Here is a 16,494-nt window from a genome sequence, read left to right as displayed (position 1 = left end):
AAATAACCAAGGGGCAGGTCTGATAACAAAAGTCATCAGAAATCTAAAAGTATGAAGCAACTTGTACAATGCTTCTATTATTGGCTGACTATAAAAGAATTTTATAACCACTGGCAATGCAGAAAGATAAGTGAAGCACAGAATATGGTAGAAAAAAACACAGTCTTGTTATTTGGAGAAGATCAGAGAGACTAAAGACAGAATGAGAGGAAACCCACCACAGTGGAATTAGAAAACATATTTTAGTTAGTTTATTCCTAGCATTAGATTCTAGAAATTCATCACCAACTTCCAATTTTTATGCACCCTAAATTGTCCATTTGTGGAACTGAAGCAAAGCAGAAAATGTGCTTCATTCTCCTTGAAACAAAGACTGTTGTGAACTGCTATTACTATGTATAATTGCTAGCAGAGGCATTTAGCTTCCTTTTGGGATACAGATTTCTTTAGCTGGGGCCAATTAGGAAGAAACATCTGTGTTTTCCCTAATTATACATCTTAGAAAACCATGCAATATAATTAACCCCCAAATCTTGCCATATTCCAAAAGAAAAAAGTATCTTGTGTTCGGTGTATATCCTAAAATATTTTTCAATTTATTTAATAAACACCTAATGGCTACTATAGACCAGACCATGTTTATAATTTCTAATTTGTAAGGCTGAGTTGAAAAAATGCACTTATAGGGGTGGGGGAAAGAATCATCAACTTTGTCAGATTACTTCAAAACAAGAATCTTACTGGAGCTTTAGTCAAAGGCGGCTTTGATGGAGCAGTTCCAGCTTTCACTCCTGATGTAGTGCTGACTGGGGCAGACACATAGCTGACTGGGGTGGAACCTTGCCCAGGTGTGACCGCTGGTATAACTGACAAACCAGTTGTCCCTAACGGCAAACTTGTTGGTGGTAAGCATGTACTTGTAGTAGAAGTCATGAGCTTGCTTGGTGCCACAGCAGTGGTTGGGATGCCTGGTGCGACAGTGGTCTCTACTACCAGTGATGTCTCCAGTGAGACAGATGCATGTTGGGCTCCAGATGAGCTGTGTTCACTAAAGAGAGACCGCAGCTTTTCCTCTAGAGTCTTTATGTCATCAATTCCAGGAGCTTTGGGCTGTAAGTCGGCATCCAATTCAGGACAGTGAGTGTGGGGCTGGTTGGGAAGTAAAGCTGGTTGAGGCTGACTATGAATTAGTGTCTGCTGCACTGTAGGCACACTGGCAACAGGCTGTACCAAAGGTGGGATACTAGGTATTTGTGGTAATAAAGGTATAGAAGTAGGTCCTGCTGCTTGAGGAAGGACAGGAGTAGAAGCTATAGCTAATGGGGCAACCAAAGGATGCACCCCGCCAGGCTGAGAAATAGAACTAGATAATCCTGCTCCAGGGGAGGAAGAAGATGATGCAGACAGGGACAAAGCCAATCCAGTTGTACTGCTATGAGATGTTTTATCTAGTGAGTGTGCACTAACCACCACTGTTTCAGCTAGAGTAGGAGCAGAGGTGCTGCTGCTCAGCTGAAGAGGCGGCTGGGAAGCGATGCTTGGGAATGGAGCAGGGGCAGAAGTGGATGTTAACGTGGCTACCCCAGTAGTACTGCCTGCCGCTTGCTGAGATAACAGAGGTGGAGGCTTAGCACCTGGGGCAGTGGCACTGCCCACTGCAGAGGCTGAAACTGGTATAGAGGGCAAAGTGCCTATATTAGAAACAACACTCCCAGATGTAGAAGCCTGAACTGGCTGGGATGTTGCAGATATTGAAACAACTGTAGGTATTGTGATGTTTGAAACCACAGTGGAAAATACTGGTGACTCAGATACAGGAGGTACAGGGAGACCACTTGAAGGTGTCACACCTGTGCAGATGGCAACTCCACCAATCCCCTTTTCAGTGGGCACTGGACTCTCAGACTGAATTACTGATGTGGACATGTCATTAAGAGGGCTGCTAGTTGCAGGGGCTGATACTGAAGGTGTGGCTGCCGTTGCGGCTGGGACTGCAGCGATGCTGCTCATGGGAGGAGATACTACGGGAAATGTTGGTCCTGTATGACTGAAGTTGGGAGGTGCTGTATTGGGCCCTTCTGTCATTTGGGCATGTCTGAGTTGGGAAAAGGCCTGCTGTAGGCTAAGGGATGAAGCGGAGTGAGACAAGTTCATTCCAGCGCCATGGGATGTAGAGGCAGCAACTGCAAAGGAAAATACAAAATTCAGAATCAGTCCATTTTCAAAGGGTAGATTCAAAATTGTCCTAACAATCTATTTTTGGATTACCAACACTGCCACCCACCAACAAGCTTTAAAATTTCTCCCAAGGAAATAACAGGCTTTTTCTAAAACAGCAAAGTAAAAGAGCAGTTTGATGAAAGTAAGTTAGCTTGCATGACTATCTATTTCTAGGGGTAAATAAAACTAAAAAAAAAAAAAGAAAGAAAAAAAAAGAGTAACCTCAAAGCATTATAATAGTCCTCAATGCAGAAACAAGACATACTATTGTATCTACATATTATTTCTTACACAAGCTGTGTCTAGGTAGCTGTCTTGTCTTTAATCCTCTCTATTCATCCTCTATCTCCATGTTTTTTTGTCTGTTGATTATAATCTCCATTTTTCTATTCTTCTTTATTGTCTATGTCATCATTTGACTTACTGCTTGATGACCAAACTTCCAGTGTAGCAGAGATGATATAAGATTGATATAGGTTTGTGGTAGAAGTAATTGCTTACCTGTATCTGATATTTCACCACTGAAAACTTTTGATTCTCGTAATCGACTTTCTGGCACAGGACTCACGATAAACCGTCTTCCAGCAGAATGAACAACTTGAGTTAGAGAACTGGTAGGAACGCCTGGTTAAAAAGAAACAAACCATTTAACTGCACTGTCTATATATCGTCACCAACATGAAGCTTAAAGATTTCATTAGTACACAATTTCTTAGGTCAAAGGTAAAAGCAAACATGGAAAGAAAAGAAACTCACCTATTTGCTGTGGCATGGAAGATGCAGGAATTGGTTGTTTGAACTCTCCTTCCAATTTCTACAACAAACAAAAGTGACCAAATTCATTCTCATACACAATCGCCCCATTGTCCCCCCAGCACAATCTTAAAGACTGGCCAAAGCAATTGGCCCCATGTGAAGAGAACATAAATGTTTGATAATCTTAGCCATTCACGTAATGTGGTATCACTGAACATTTTGCACGGCAAATTTAACACTACAGCAATATTTTAAACAAACAAAGTTTCACTATGGAAATGCTGAACTTACTTGAGAACCTGCAAAGCCATAGTCATCCTTCCCCTGTAGACTCTCTAATCCCTGGTCACCCTCTGGTTCCACACTGACATCTTCACTGAGCATTTCATCAGCTTTTTCAATAATTTCTCGTACTTGATCCACAAAGGACTCTCTCTCTATTGCTAGGATGAAGTCATTGTTCACCTGTAAAAGAAATGTGAAGTCAGTCTGATTAGTAGAGTGTCTGTTACTCATGTTTTAAGTCATTCCATTTGTCACTTTCATGACTTCTGCCCTATCTGCACACCACTTGTACTATTATTTATTGATACGTAAGTTAATTCTTCAACACTTAGACATGTCCTAGACAAAAATCTCTCTAAATCACAGGCTTGGTGCTAATTATATTCACATTGAAATAAATATACAACTCTCAAAACACATTACAAAATATTGCACATGTACTTAGGGCAGTGGATATTTAAAAAGTACTAAAGCAAAATTTGGAACTCCAAATGCAGACATACCATAATTGTTGCTATCTCCTCAGGATTGTCACCATCTAAATCGAATTTGAATGTAACCATTTTCCGATTATGAGTCTCTAATTGACATTCTACTACCCGGTCCCCTTTATTTGAAACCTAAAAGGAAAAAAAAAGAAGGTACTTCATATCTCAGAAGCCATATTACATAATCTTCCATTACTAAATTTGAGAAAGTAATGCAGATTATCACTTGAATTTAAGCCTTATGTTTCCACTATTCCTTCAAGATTTGTTGGTATTTACTTCTTCAATTGGCAGCAAGAAAATGTTAAGGAAATATTGGCCTTTGAGCTACTGCCTCATGTTCCACTGGAGGGTCTGGAAGGAATGTGAAGTCTCTGTTCTACAAATTAAAACTTTTTTTCTGTTCTTTAAAAAAAATTTTTTTAAATGTCTTATTTTTTTTGAGACAGAGACAGCATGAGCAGGGGAGGGTCAGAGACAGAGGGAGACACAGAATCTGAAGACAGGCTCCAGGCTCTGAGCTAGCTGTCAGCACAGAGCCCCAGGCGGGGCTCGAACCCATGAACTGCGAGATCATGACCTCGCCGCATGCTCAACAAACTGAGCCACCCAGGCGCCCCTAAAACTTCTTTTCTAAAAGGTAAATTGTGTCTTACATTATATAAAAATATGGAATTTAACAATATTATTTGGGTGGTTAGAAAATTCTAAACTTTCATAATTATACCCGAGCCTTTAGAAATATTCAAATAATATTAAGTAACTATATGAAACTCAGACCGTAGTAATACTTACATTCAAAATTCTCAATTTTGGACGTGAAGATTTTTCATGACGAGAGCGACTTCTTACGGATTTTCGATAATGCCGTTTTGTCGTTCTCCCTTCATGCCTTCCACTGGATGATGGGACATTCTCATTGCCATCACTCATTCCTGAAGCAACATCTGAATGTGCACTTTATAAAAAAAGAAAAGTTCAGTGTTTAAAGGTTTGATATTGTGAAGTTTTATATCATCCCACTTACCAGTCAAGGAAGGAGAATTTTACTTTCACATACCTGTCTATAGAAGAGACCAAAGTGGTAGGCTGTGCCTGTGCCTGTGCCACTGGCAGTGGCTCTGGAGGAACAACTTGAGAGACTCCCTGAGTACTCTGTAAACAGAAAGGATAATGCAAATCTTGGCAGTGATACATTTTATTATTCTTCCTCTCCAATAAGCTACACTTTTTTTTTCTTAACCCCCCACAAGTCCTAGAAGCACTAAATTTACTAGAAATTCTCAATATTCAGCATCTAAAGACAGTGATCTTAAATTTCCAAAGAAGTTTCTAAAGCTAAGTCTTGGTATAGACTGCATGGTGTGACATCAGCCGACATAGCTGCTAGGTAGTGAGAAAGTACAACTTGCATGCAGCCAGCATCTTCCTAGAAGTGTGCAACAGGACAGGCAGAGCAAAGTGCAAAGATGATTCATATCTTTCTCCTAGTAGGGCAAAAATGATTGCTGGGAGCGCAGCAGAAGATACTTTTATGACTGCCAATGGCAAGAATTTGTGAAAGAAGAATGGCTAAAGTACTAGCTAGAGAAGTGAAGTGCTAATAGGGTTAATCTTCTCCAAGGCACACTCACTTCCCAACAGAACAGCCAGTGGCAACAAGGCCCCCACATTGGCATTTCATTCTGCTAGAAAAAAAATTCATTTAGAAGTTAGTTTGAAAATAGACTCCACAGGAGTTCTAAATGGGGGAACCTATGTTTCTTCTTTGTCATTTTTATCCCATTTTGTGTGTGTGTGTGTGTGTGTGTGTGTGTGTGTGTGTGTGTGTTTTGTATATAAACGTGCAGTGATTCCATTTACCTCCAAAGCTGCTTGCTGGGAGGATGTAGTGGGGGCTTGTTGTGCTAAGCTCACTGCTGGCTGGGACACTTGAACCTGTCCTCCTAAACTGCCCACAGGAACCAAAAGGTTTGATTCCACAAAAGGCTGCACCACTGTAGGAAAGTAACCTGGTGCAGCCAGTGCTTCTGTCGGCATGGGAGGGGATAGAACTGTAGAAGGGATGCAAATAGAAGCCACGCTGGAAGTGGGAGCAATATTTGAATCTCCTGGGTATTGTGGTGGCAGTCGAGGTGGGAAGCCCTGTGATAGAAATGAGGAAGGTGAGTTAGTGCAGGTTGGGACATCAAATTAGCAAAATAGCAAGACATGCACAAAAAAACCAACCAACCAACCAAACAAACCAACAACAAAAAAAACCCCAACAAAAAACGAAAGCATATAGTAAAGAATAGTAGTAGCCCCATCTCTTTTAATAATTTAAAGAAGATTTAAAGATGATTCTTTTTCTCTCTTTCTTTCCTTCTTTCTTTTTTAAAGATGATTCTTAAAATGAAATGGTAGACTGCTTTCATTTTAGGGGATGGGACTCTACAACTACATTTTAAATTGCTAGTTTTTTCTCCTCTTGGAGATTTAAATAGGAGGAGCAAACTAATTCCTTCTAGAAAAATATCAGCTTTCTAGCCAATCTTAAGTGGGAGAACACAAAAACTCTTCAAGGTAATCATTCTAGTCATATCATGACAGGCTAATCTGAAGCATTTTATTGGTACCACGTCGGCTACTCTGTTTACCCTACCTATAAAAAAATGTAGTCTGATGTACTTACTCTCCTATTAGCCACATCTAGCATTCAGTCAGCTTACATCCAATATTGAGAGAACCATCTTTCTCTAAGGAAGTGTCTTGAGAAAAATGGAAATGAGTCATCCAACATCACTACCCTATCTTTTCTCTGAATTTTATTGTATTAGCTTCTCTAGTTGAGATCAGCTACACTTTTGTTATTGCTAGTTATTCTGACACTCAACTATTACGTATTCAAGTCCTTGATGGTTTGCTATGAGAACCAAACCTCTGGTGCCCTCCTTTTTTGCTAGCCAAAACAATACCTGGTATAGAACATCTCCAGAGGGTAGTGGAACCTCAGCAGCTTGTCCAAGGTTAGCTGGTATTCCCATGGACTGAACTGCTGGTTGCAGGAGCTGTGGGTGAACCTGACTTGGCAGCTGAGTCACAGGCTGCAGAAGGGTTGGAAGCTGACTAGGAACCACAGCTGGGCCCCCTGGGATCGCAGCTGCCGTAGCAGATGAGGCCAAGGTGAGCAGAGGCTGATTAACGCCAGCTGCCATTGTAACGGGAAGGGACGAGAAGCCTGTCTGAGACGCAGACACATGAGGAGTTGATATGGGAACGTGAGAGACAGGATACTGGGGGAGTAAGGAAGTAGAGAGCGGCTGTCCCAGAGGGAGGAAATGAGCACCAGAGTGGACTGGAACAACTGAGGGTTGTGTCGCAACTGGGATCTGAGGTTCGCCTTGGACAGCTGGTACTGGCTGGGAAACTGGAAGCTGGGAAGGTAAAGAAAAACAAAACAGACAGACTTAAAAAAAAAAAAAAAAGCAAGGCTGCCAAAAGCAAGATTTATGTGTTAGCCAAAAAGAAAGAAAGAAAAAAACCCCCAAACCTGCATACATTAGTGTAAGTTAATGTGCCACGCAAGAATAGGAAAAGGATAGCAGGAGACAAAGGAGACCGACAGACTGGCTATTTCAAATCTTTTGTTGTAGAAAATTTTGCTAATGCTTCATTGTTCAACAATAAAAAGAGGACACTTCTGCAAGCAGAGTTTGTTTTTTAACAGCTCTATTTAGACATATTTCACATACCCTAATCCGTTGGTATATTTGTTGTCACTAGATCTATAACTGCTATTATCGTAGCAGTTCACTGAAATTCAAGTGAATGCCTTCTCGCTGGAATTAGATTTCAATCCATATTGCTTCTACAATTCTTAAGTCTAACACTGGCTGATGAAAAGAGTACCATATTTCACCGATTCTAGGATGCAATCATCCCTCTCTACCACCTGGTCATTTTAACATTTGTGAACCTGCAATATATCTCATAATTAATAGTGTTTCAGTACTTGGTTACATAAAATAATGGTGCATTTGACAACTGACAGTATCTCAGATGTGATGAAATATGACAGAAACAAAACATTGTGCCAAATATAAGGACTGCAAGCCCCAATGTTAAAGTTGAGGCTTTCAGTCATTCAGTAGAATATACCTTCAAAAGGGCACTTTTCTAGTGATTCAAAGGACGATTCAGAACAAGAGAACATCATTCCATATAAGAGATATTTATGACTTACTGTCACTAGGCAATGAAGGAGGAAAAAGTGCATTAATCTACATGAAAAATACAGCATAGCTGTAAACCTAGAATATTACATATAGCTGACACAATTCTAGAATATGTCACAGGTTCAGTTATCAAAGCACTGTTATTTAACACATCAATTACAATACCTGTCAAACTGACTTTAGACTGATAAACCTAAAAGTTAACCATTTTTGGATTGTGAATGCTGTCAGTAATGTACCTATTTACATTAATTAATTCATGTGCACAAAATGAACAACTGTCAATTCATTTTCCAGTGAAAATAACGAACTTGTATTTCAACATTACAGAAGACAGAAGTCTACTCATTGAGAAAAGACGGAATTACATACAGATTCCATTTAGCATCTGTTTAGAAATAGAGTTTACCTGTTTTCCAGTTGATACTTGAGGCAAGACCTGTGGAGTCTGAGACTGACTGACTGGCTGTGCAGTAGTGGCCTCACTGGAGGTTGATGTCTGTGGAAGTGCATACTGTGCTGTCTGCTGAGAAGGGGCTGTCTGCTGTACTCCCTGCTGCTGAAAATGAAGAATAATTATTCAGTTTTGTTTCAAGTCATTAATAGCATGGTTCTAAGGAAGTATGTTTGTCTAAAGCCTTCTGTATCTATAAATGACAATATTAGTAATCAAGACCTACACAAACCCAAATTCATCAATTCCCTTTCACACATTTCTTTCTTTTTCCTCTGGTGTTCTTTATTTGTGATGGTGCCAAGAGCAATTAACCAATGTTTCAGAATTTGAGTCACTACTTCACTACTTCACCTATCTTCCCCCTTACCCCAATAGTAAGTCATTCACAAAGACCTTTACATAACATCCAAACAGGTCCTCTCTCCTCCAATACCCCCTTCTGGTTTTTCCCATTTCTTGGTATCTGTTCTCACTTTGATCCTTATATTAAGCAAATCCAATCTCTTCCCTTTAATCTCTTTCTCTTATTGTATTTTATCAACTGTTTATTTAATTTGCTTGAAGAACAGCTCTGATTACACAAAATAGTGAGAAAAACATTGAATGTGGAATTTTAGCTTTACCATTTACGAGCTGTTAATACCTTAGAGACTGTAGGCCAATTATACCTTAGAGTATTTAGGGAGAAGTGGCACCCCTGGGCAGGCCAGGGATATATAGTAATCTTTTTGTGTATAATCTCACTGGCTAATAAACAACACTTCAGCCGAACAGGTATTGTTTAGCACAGCAACTTGGAAACATATTTTGTATAAACCTGCCTCTGGAAACCAGTTCAAATAGCCTATACAGACTATGTACTATCTGTGGGATAAGGAAGGGTGCTTGATGGAAAAAATGTTCATGAGCCTCAGTTGAACAGAAAGTTTAGAAATACCTGAAGACTATGGAGGAAATAGTCAATGATAATAATAATATATAATAGTATACAATAATAATAATAATATAAAAATAGTAATATTATTCTATTATTTATTTACTTATTTAGAGACACAAGAGAGTGAGCACAAGTAGAGGAGGGGCAGAGGAAGAGACTGAGAATCTTAAGCAGGCTCCATACTCAGCGCAGAGCCCAACATGGGGCTCGATCCCATGACCCTGGGATCATGACCTGTGCCAAAATCAAGAGTCAGACACTTAACTGAGTCACCCAGGTGCCCCTCTATGGAACAAATTATTAAGTAAGCTGGGTTAGGGCATATATAGTAAAGAGTTACTAGTTTTCTAGTAGGAGGAAACAATTTTTGGTACCTCAAAATACCCATACCATTAGAAGGGACTCTTGATAAAAACATGAAAAAAGCAATCCCTTATTGATTACATTCCAGAAACCCATGGTATAAAGTAAACTTCAGCTAAAGTACATTATTTCCTCATTCCAAAAAAATTAGAGATATGGTTTCCTAAGAGAGGGTTGGAAACCAATAGTATGTAAAATGAAACTCACATCTAAAAATAAACTCCACCCATATATTACAGAGACAGAGCTCACAACCTTTAAAAAAAAACCAAACAAACAAAAAAATGAAACCCCAGTAGCTGAAACAAATAAATGCAGCTTATTGAGTGTATCTCTAGAATCTTAAGTCCCTGTAGAGCTTTAATATTAAAAAAAAAACCCTCACTACTCTAGATATGTTGAATTCTGGCTTGTGATTTTTAGTTCTATCCACTTACTGGCTATATGACCCTGAAAACATTAAGTATTCTAGACTGCATATACTTATGTAATTCGAGGGCTCAATTTTATGATTCTCCTTAAGTATCATCCTCCATTTAAAATAATTCACAAAAGTACCTACAGAAAGCATCACTGACACACATATTTTGTTTGTATTGTAGCCATATTTAGCTACATTTTTTCCCCAGAAGAGTTAACTACCCAACTTCTTTTAACCTAACCATTTATGGAATTGTCCTCCCTTTACCCCCACATATTTTTCTTACTAATAATCTGAATGGTTTGTTTCACTATCTTCATTTGCTAGTAAGTATACAGATATATATGCCCACATATAATACATATAATAAATTCTTTTTGGAGAAGGAAAAACAGTGCAAACACTCACATGTACTCAGGTTTATTCGTGTTGGCCTATGTCCAAAGATAATCAAACTAGGAGTGGCACCTGACAGTGCTTCTGCCCTCAAACAGCTTTATGTAACTTTAAATTTGCATTTTCACTAAAGGTTAATGGAACTAAAATACAATTTGTTAAGGTTGGCAAAAATGTGACTACTCAAATTTAACTATAATTATATACAGATTCAGCAACTTGTCTGAAAGAAAGAACAGGAGCAAGACAAAGCATATGATTACCAGCCTTAAAATTCTGTAGATAGGCTGTTGACTGCCAAGTAAATGTATGTATAACCAAACTAATCCTGTACAAGGAACAACTAATTTAAACTATCAATCAGTTTGATCAAATGATTTAATCAATAATCGAATGGTTTTATGATTACATGCTAGACTGGAAGAAGATTGTCTGTAATAAAAATTAAAAGCTTTGTTTAAAAAATTAATAGAGGCGTACCTGGGTGGCTCAGTCAGTTAAGCATCTGACTTTGGCTCAGGTCATGATCTCACAGTTCATGAGTTTGAGCCCTGCATTGGGCTCTGTGCTCACAGCTTGGAGCCTAGAGTTTGCCTCCCTCTCTCTCTGCCCCCGCCACTTCCCCAGTCACGCTTAGTCTCTCTTTCTCTCTCTCAAAAATTAACAAACATTAAAAATAAAATAAAACAAAAATTAATAGAAACAGAAACCAATTTATGATTTGGTGGCTGGGAAACACACACTTCGTAGGGAACTATCAATGAACTAGTTTATCAGTAAGTTTTTATGACAAATGTGGTGGCTATAAATTTTATTTGAAACCACTAATAAATATTTAACTGTCAAAAAAGCATTATTCTCATGCAAATAATTGCTATCAACTAATATCAGTAATGAACTATAGATGTTTAATTTTAGAATTACTAGTTTTGCTGTTGACTACATCAGCATTGTACTACTCTTTTGAGTTCTGTGGCCTTTTAGGAATAAACTGCCTAAATCAAAAGTTTAAAAGATGTTTAAAAAGTTCCTCAAGTACCTGTTCAGTTCTCTTAGCATAAAATCTGATACTTCATCTCACGGATTAGAAATTAATTAAAAAGGAGTGCAGCATTATTAGTCAAATACAATGTAAGCAATAGTAAAATGCTCATAAAAGGTAAGTCACAAATATAAAAAGAAAATGGACATTCTTTGTATTGTTAAATTATGTGTAGAATTATCTATTTAAGGAGGCAGATGAATATGTTAACAATTCTTTTGAATTTCAACATATGCCTAAATTTAGTAGATATTTAAAAATACATTAAACAAAGGGGAAGATTTTATAAAATGTTGCTGGACATAAGAAATGTTATGCCTCTTGATTATTCTTTCAAAACTACAGCATGTCATTTACTTACGTAAGGAATCTAATTCATGAAAACATGTTACACAGCGTTTTGGCTACTGTTAATATATAAAATGTGACAATGAGTTAGTTGTTCTTACCTGTTGGGAATGTTGTATGGGTAGGGAAGATGGAACCCCTGTTAGGCTACTTGAGGATGGTTGACCCTGGCTTTGCCCCTGTGCCTAAAGGAAAAAAGTGAATACAACAAATTAATGAAGCCCCGTAAGTATACAGAGAGGTCAGGCTTTTGCAATAAACATTCAAACTCCTGAGAGTTTGCTTGAGCAAGATGAAACATTAGCTTGATTAAGTATATGGGAGACTGTTGGGGCATCTTTTGTAAGAAAGGGTTAAAGGCGGATGATATCACAGAACGTATCCTGATCCCATGCAAAAACCACTGATGGTTAAAACCTAACCTACTACTGCCGTGCTCGGGCTATAATTCTAGCTGGCCAAAATAGTAAAATTTGCAAGAGAATTGTTACTAAAAGTATAATAATCAGGAAAAGGTAGTACAACTACCAATGTGAAATAACCCTGTACTGGAATAAAGGCAAAGGGTATCTGATAGTGCTAATTTGGTTCCTTTTGCTACTTCCTGTAGTGCTAGAGTGACTTTTATTAAAAATGTAAAAAACTTATTATCATCACTAACCTAGAGTAATGGTTGTCAACTAGAAGTGATTTTGCCCTCCCAGGATATTTTTGGTTGTCACAACTGGGGGAGGTAGTTTCCACAGGCATCTACTAGTTAGAAGCTGAGGATGCTGCGCAACATCCTACAGTGCACAGAACCACAACCCACAACAAAGAATTATCCAACCTAAAACATCAAGAGTGTTGAACTGGAGAAACCCTGACCTAGAAGTCTAAGTTAAAATAAATGAGAAAGTGAGAAATGAATGTAGGATTTTATACAGGTAAGTTAAAGAAATGAAAAGGCCCACAACCTTTGGCATTCATTTCAGTTTAGAGGGGTTTCTCTTAAGTCTACTTGGATTTGACACCATATGTCACTGCTAACCACTATTAAGTATTCATTCTTTTTGCAGTATGTCTGTAAATTTACCACCTGACGTTTTACTTTGAAAAGTTCAAAGAAGAACAGCTGGCAGTGCATTAAGATGTATAATACAGGCTGACAAGCAGTGTATTAATGTGAGCACACAGTGAGTACACTGCATGCCCATGAAGCATAATTTTCAAGTTTTTAGATCTTTTTGCTTCTATTGTTTATGCCCCTTATGAGGGAAGAACACATGAAGAAAGTAAAGAACATATTTTATAAGAGTGGAATATTTAAAAGATCCAAGCGATGCCTTGAATATATAATTGGAAAGTCTCCTATATAGATTTTACAACACTTACGCATTTGATAAAATATATCAAAGGAAAATATGACAGTTAATACTGACTCCACTTGTTGAAATCTGTTATGTCCATTACTTTGTCCTTATTTGCAAGAGTGCATATGTTCATACACATAAGTTAACAAAATTTAATTTGTTGAGGAAAGAACAAAGGTCTCAGAGGTATGCTGCAAGCTGAGAAACAGAGTTCACAAATCCTTAAAAACAAACAAAAACCCCCTAACTCCCACACCAGATTATAATTTTGTTGCTAAAAATTGGAATCGGTCAACTTTATAGATCAGTATTTTATTTGGACATATACTACAGTGACTTGTTCAAATGATGCCATTTTAAAAGGCATTTTCATTTGTTCTTAAATCCTTAAGATGTTTCCTTTCTCTGTCTTTTAAAATTCTTCCAAACTAATGTAAATTTTGTGTATTCTTAATACTCTTTTAAAAATTCCCTACTTTCCATTCTTTTCATTTTATAGGGAAAAAAAATCTTAACTTTTTTTTTTTTTTTAACTAGCTATGTTTGTTTCTAGGGAGAAAGAAATACTTCACATTAGTATTTGAAATTATCCATGATGAGTTAACTTTATATTACAGACATTTACATTTTCACTACAAATTAAAATTATTCTACATATGAATAGAAGTAACTAAAGTTCAAGTTTTTGTTTTCTTTCAAGGGTTTGCACATATTGTAGGTAAATGAGGCAGCTTCTCACTCATATTTTGTTCTTATATACAAGTAGATTATAATCCCCCAAAAAGGAGAAATACTAATATTATGAATAAAATAAAAAATAATCCACATAAATGGAAAGGAGGAAGAGAAAACTTAAATGTAATGATGTACAGTAGGGTAGTTTAAAAGAATTGTGGAAGTCTTCCTATAACCTGTGGATGGAGTGCAGATCCTCCTGAAGAAAATGAGGCAGATAAAACCTGCTGAGATGTGGTTCCTTGGGGGAAACAGAAGAAAAGTGGGGATTCTTGTAACACTGTCTGAGGCAGACGGATAAAGGGTAATGAGATGTCAGAGCCAAAAGACGCAGCTGCACCCCCTATAGGGGGAGGTGATTGAAAATCACTGGGATCTGAAGAAGTAATTTGTGAGGAATCACTGGAATATTCTGGGCTTCCTATTGGCCAGTTCTGTCCGATAGGCTCTACCACAGAAACGGTCAATTCTGGGGCATGGTAATTACGCTGTTCTTCAGTCACAGGCTGTAGGCGGCCATGCAATCCAACTGATTGAGGAGGCGATTCTTCCTGATTCAAGTCCACTGCAACCTGTCGATTTCGGTAAACACGCTGAGGCAAAACTCCTCCTCCTTCTCCTGAAGAGGAGCTTGGAGTGTGAACATGAAACTCAAATACACAATTGCTTCTGCTCTCATTGTTATGAGTTAACACAGCAGGCGCAGAATGAGGAACAAAGACAGGGTGAAATTTCAAACGTGTAGCATCTGTACCGATAGGTGCAGAAATACTAGAGAGGGGAGATCCTGGACTTAATCCAGAATCTAATCTTAAATTCTGAAGGTGTCCTACCAGGAAAGCCTGTCCAGATGGAAATTCAAAGACAGAACTTGAGGTAGGGCCCCCTTGTACTGGCTTCTGTTCAGGTATCTGTTTCATAGGACTTGACAGTACTGGTGAGTTGTACGGAATACCCTCATACTGTTCTGTCACCTGGGCCTGGTAAGCTAGATACACTGGTTCCTGAGGAATAAAATAGTGAGCTTCTTCTGGAAGTACTAGTCCAGGTCTATAGTCACCGTGAACTTGAGTTTGTTCAAACATAGGATGAACCTGTATCTCACATGGCTCTCCAGTTATTCTACTGGCTGTAGTGCCCAACATAACTACGGCCTCTGGTGTCCAGTTAGTTGGGCTGCCACCAGGTGGAAGAAGATTTTGGCCAACAGTCCTCAGCAGGGGTTGGAAGTGGCGAGTTTGGGCTTCCAAGAAGGAGGTGCTCTTACGCCGCTGAGAAATGGCCACCTTCGGTGGACAGGTGGGAGGTGGTGAAAATGAAACTGGACGTTCATGAATAGTTGGGAAAAATATCTGTGATTCTGGGTATGTTGGGGTCCCCCCACACGGATGCGCCATGGACTGAGGCTGTATCAACATGAATAAGACAAGTAATTCATACATTCATATGTGAAATTACATTAGACATGCAAAACTGGGTAGCTCTGTGTAACCCTATGAAATAGTTACACCAAATTTATAATTAATAAAGAAATTACAATGCTTTTGTAAATTATGTGCATAGTAAAAATCCATTAAATACATCCAGGGTCAATAAAGTTATTCTGTGGGACTCTTTGCATTAGATAAGAGCTGCTTTTCCACAACATCCTCTCTCAGAGGCAATGGAAGAATCTTCTAAGTGTTTATTTTGTTTTTGCCCCCAATTAATATGCTCACTTTTAATGTATATTTAAATCTGTGGAAAATAATTAAAATAGTTAAGAATTAAGGGAAGACAGTAAGCTCAACATTTTTAAGATAGAAGAAAGGTACTTCAATTTAATCTGCTATACAAAGTTTTCCTATATTCTGTATTATTATCCTGTGCTGTGTTAGAGGCTTCAGTGTTATTATCAACTAATGGTATGTCTTCTAATTAGAAATCAACCCAGGTTATTTCTGGTGGACAGTAAAATCACACTACTGACTACTGTCAGAAACACCTTCCCCTTCTCTATCGTAAACTAGATGCAGTTAATTTTACTACATGAAACATGTGACAGATGTCAAATTGCTGAATATCCACTTCTCTAATCCTAGTTAAGGGGTGAATAATTGTGTTCAAATCAAGTGAAAAGGGTATATTAACAGACTTAACAGCACTTTTTTGTTCACATAGGCAGTTCTAGATATAAGACTCTATAAATTTAGAATCCTACCTAGCCAAATGCAAACAATGTACACTGTAATAATGCACTTTCATGGACTCTTCTTAGAAAGAGTAATAAGTCCAATTCTTTCAGTAGGGACAGTCCCCATCAAGTTAGCAAAATGGCTCAACTGTTACTTCTTCACAACAGCTACAAAGGGCTTCTATTTCAGGCCAGAATGCTTCTTTTTACATTTATTCAAGGAGTATCCCAAAGCCATAAAATACTAATTGTTCTCCTAAGTACAAATCTGAATATTTTGATATTGTTAAATCGGAATGTTAAC

The 16,494-nt window shown here is 38.1% G+C and overlaps 1 protein-coding gene across 12 annotated transcripts in view; it reads right to left on the bottom strand.

The window, feature by feature from the left end:
• The window catches only part of WNK1 (WNK lysine deficient protein kinase 1), a 146,605-nt gene that overhangs the window by 18,218 nt on the left and 111,893 nt on the right, over positions 1-16,494 (bottom strand). For 6 of the 12 annotated variants that reach the window (XM_029954008.1, XM_029954002.1, XM_029954004.1 and 3 more), the window contains exons 9-19: positions 12,032-12,115; positions 8,376-8,525; positions 6,707-7,165; positions 5,613-5,894; positions 4,810-4,904; positions 4,545-4,707; positions 3,765-3,881; positions 3,268-3,441; positions 2,977-3,034; positions 2,722-2,844; positions 742-2,183 (exon numbers count right to left, since the gene is read on the bottom strand). In XM_029954008.1, coding sequence (XP_029809868.1) covers positions 742-2,183; positions 2,722-2,844; positions 2,977-3,034; positions 3,268-3,441; positions 3,765-3,881; positions 4,545-4,707; positions 4,810-4,904; positions 5,613-5,894; positions 6,707-7,165; positions 8,376-8,525; positions 12,032-12,115 — 3,147 coding nt within the window. Of the gene's footprint in view, positions 1-741; positions 2,184-2,721; positions 2,845-2,976; positions 3,035-3,267; positions 3,442-3,764; positions 3,882-4,544; positions 4,708-4,809; positions 4,905-5,612; positions 5,895-6,706; positions 7,166-8,375; positions 8,526-12,031; positions 12,116-14,193; positions 15,424-16,494 lie in introns of all 12 variants that reach the window. The other 6 variants (XM_029954010.1, XM_029954011.1, XM_029954013.1 and 3 more) reach the window with 5 other exon arrangements.

This window comes from Suricata suricatta, chromosome 10 (assembly GCF_006229205.1).
Source record: "Suricata suricatta isolate VVHF042 chromosome 10, meerkat_22Aug2017_6uvM2_HiC, whole genome shotgun sequence".
Taxonomy (NCBI): Eukaryota; Metazoa; Chordata; class Mammalia; order Carnivora; family Herpestidae; genus Suricata; species Suricata suricatta.
Note: the sequence above shows the minus strand (reverse complement) of the source record. Positions and strands in the feature narration are given on the sequence as shown.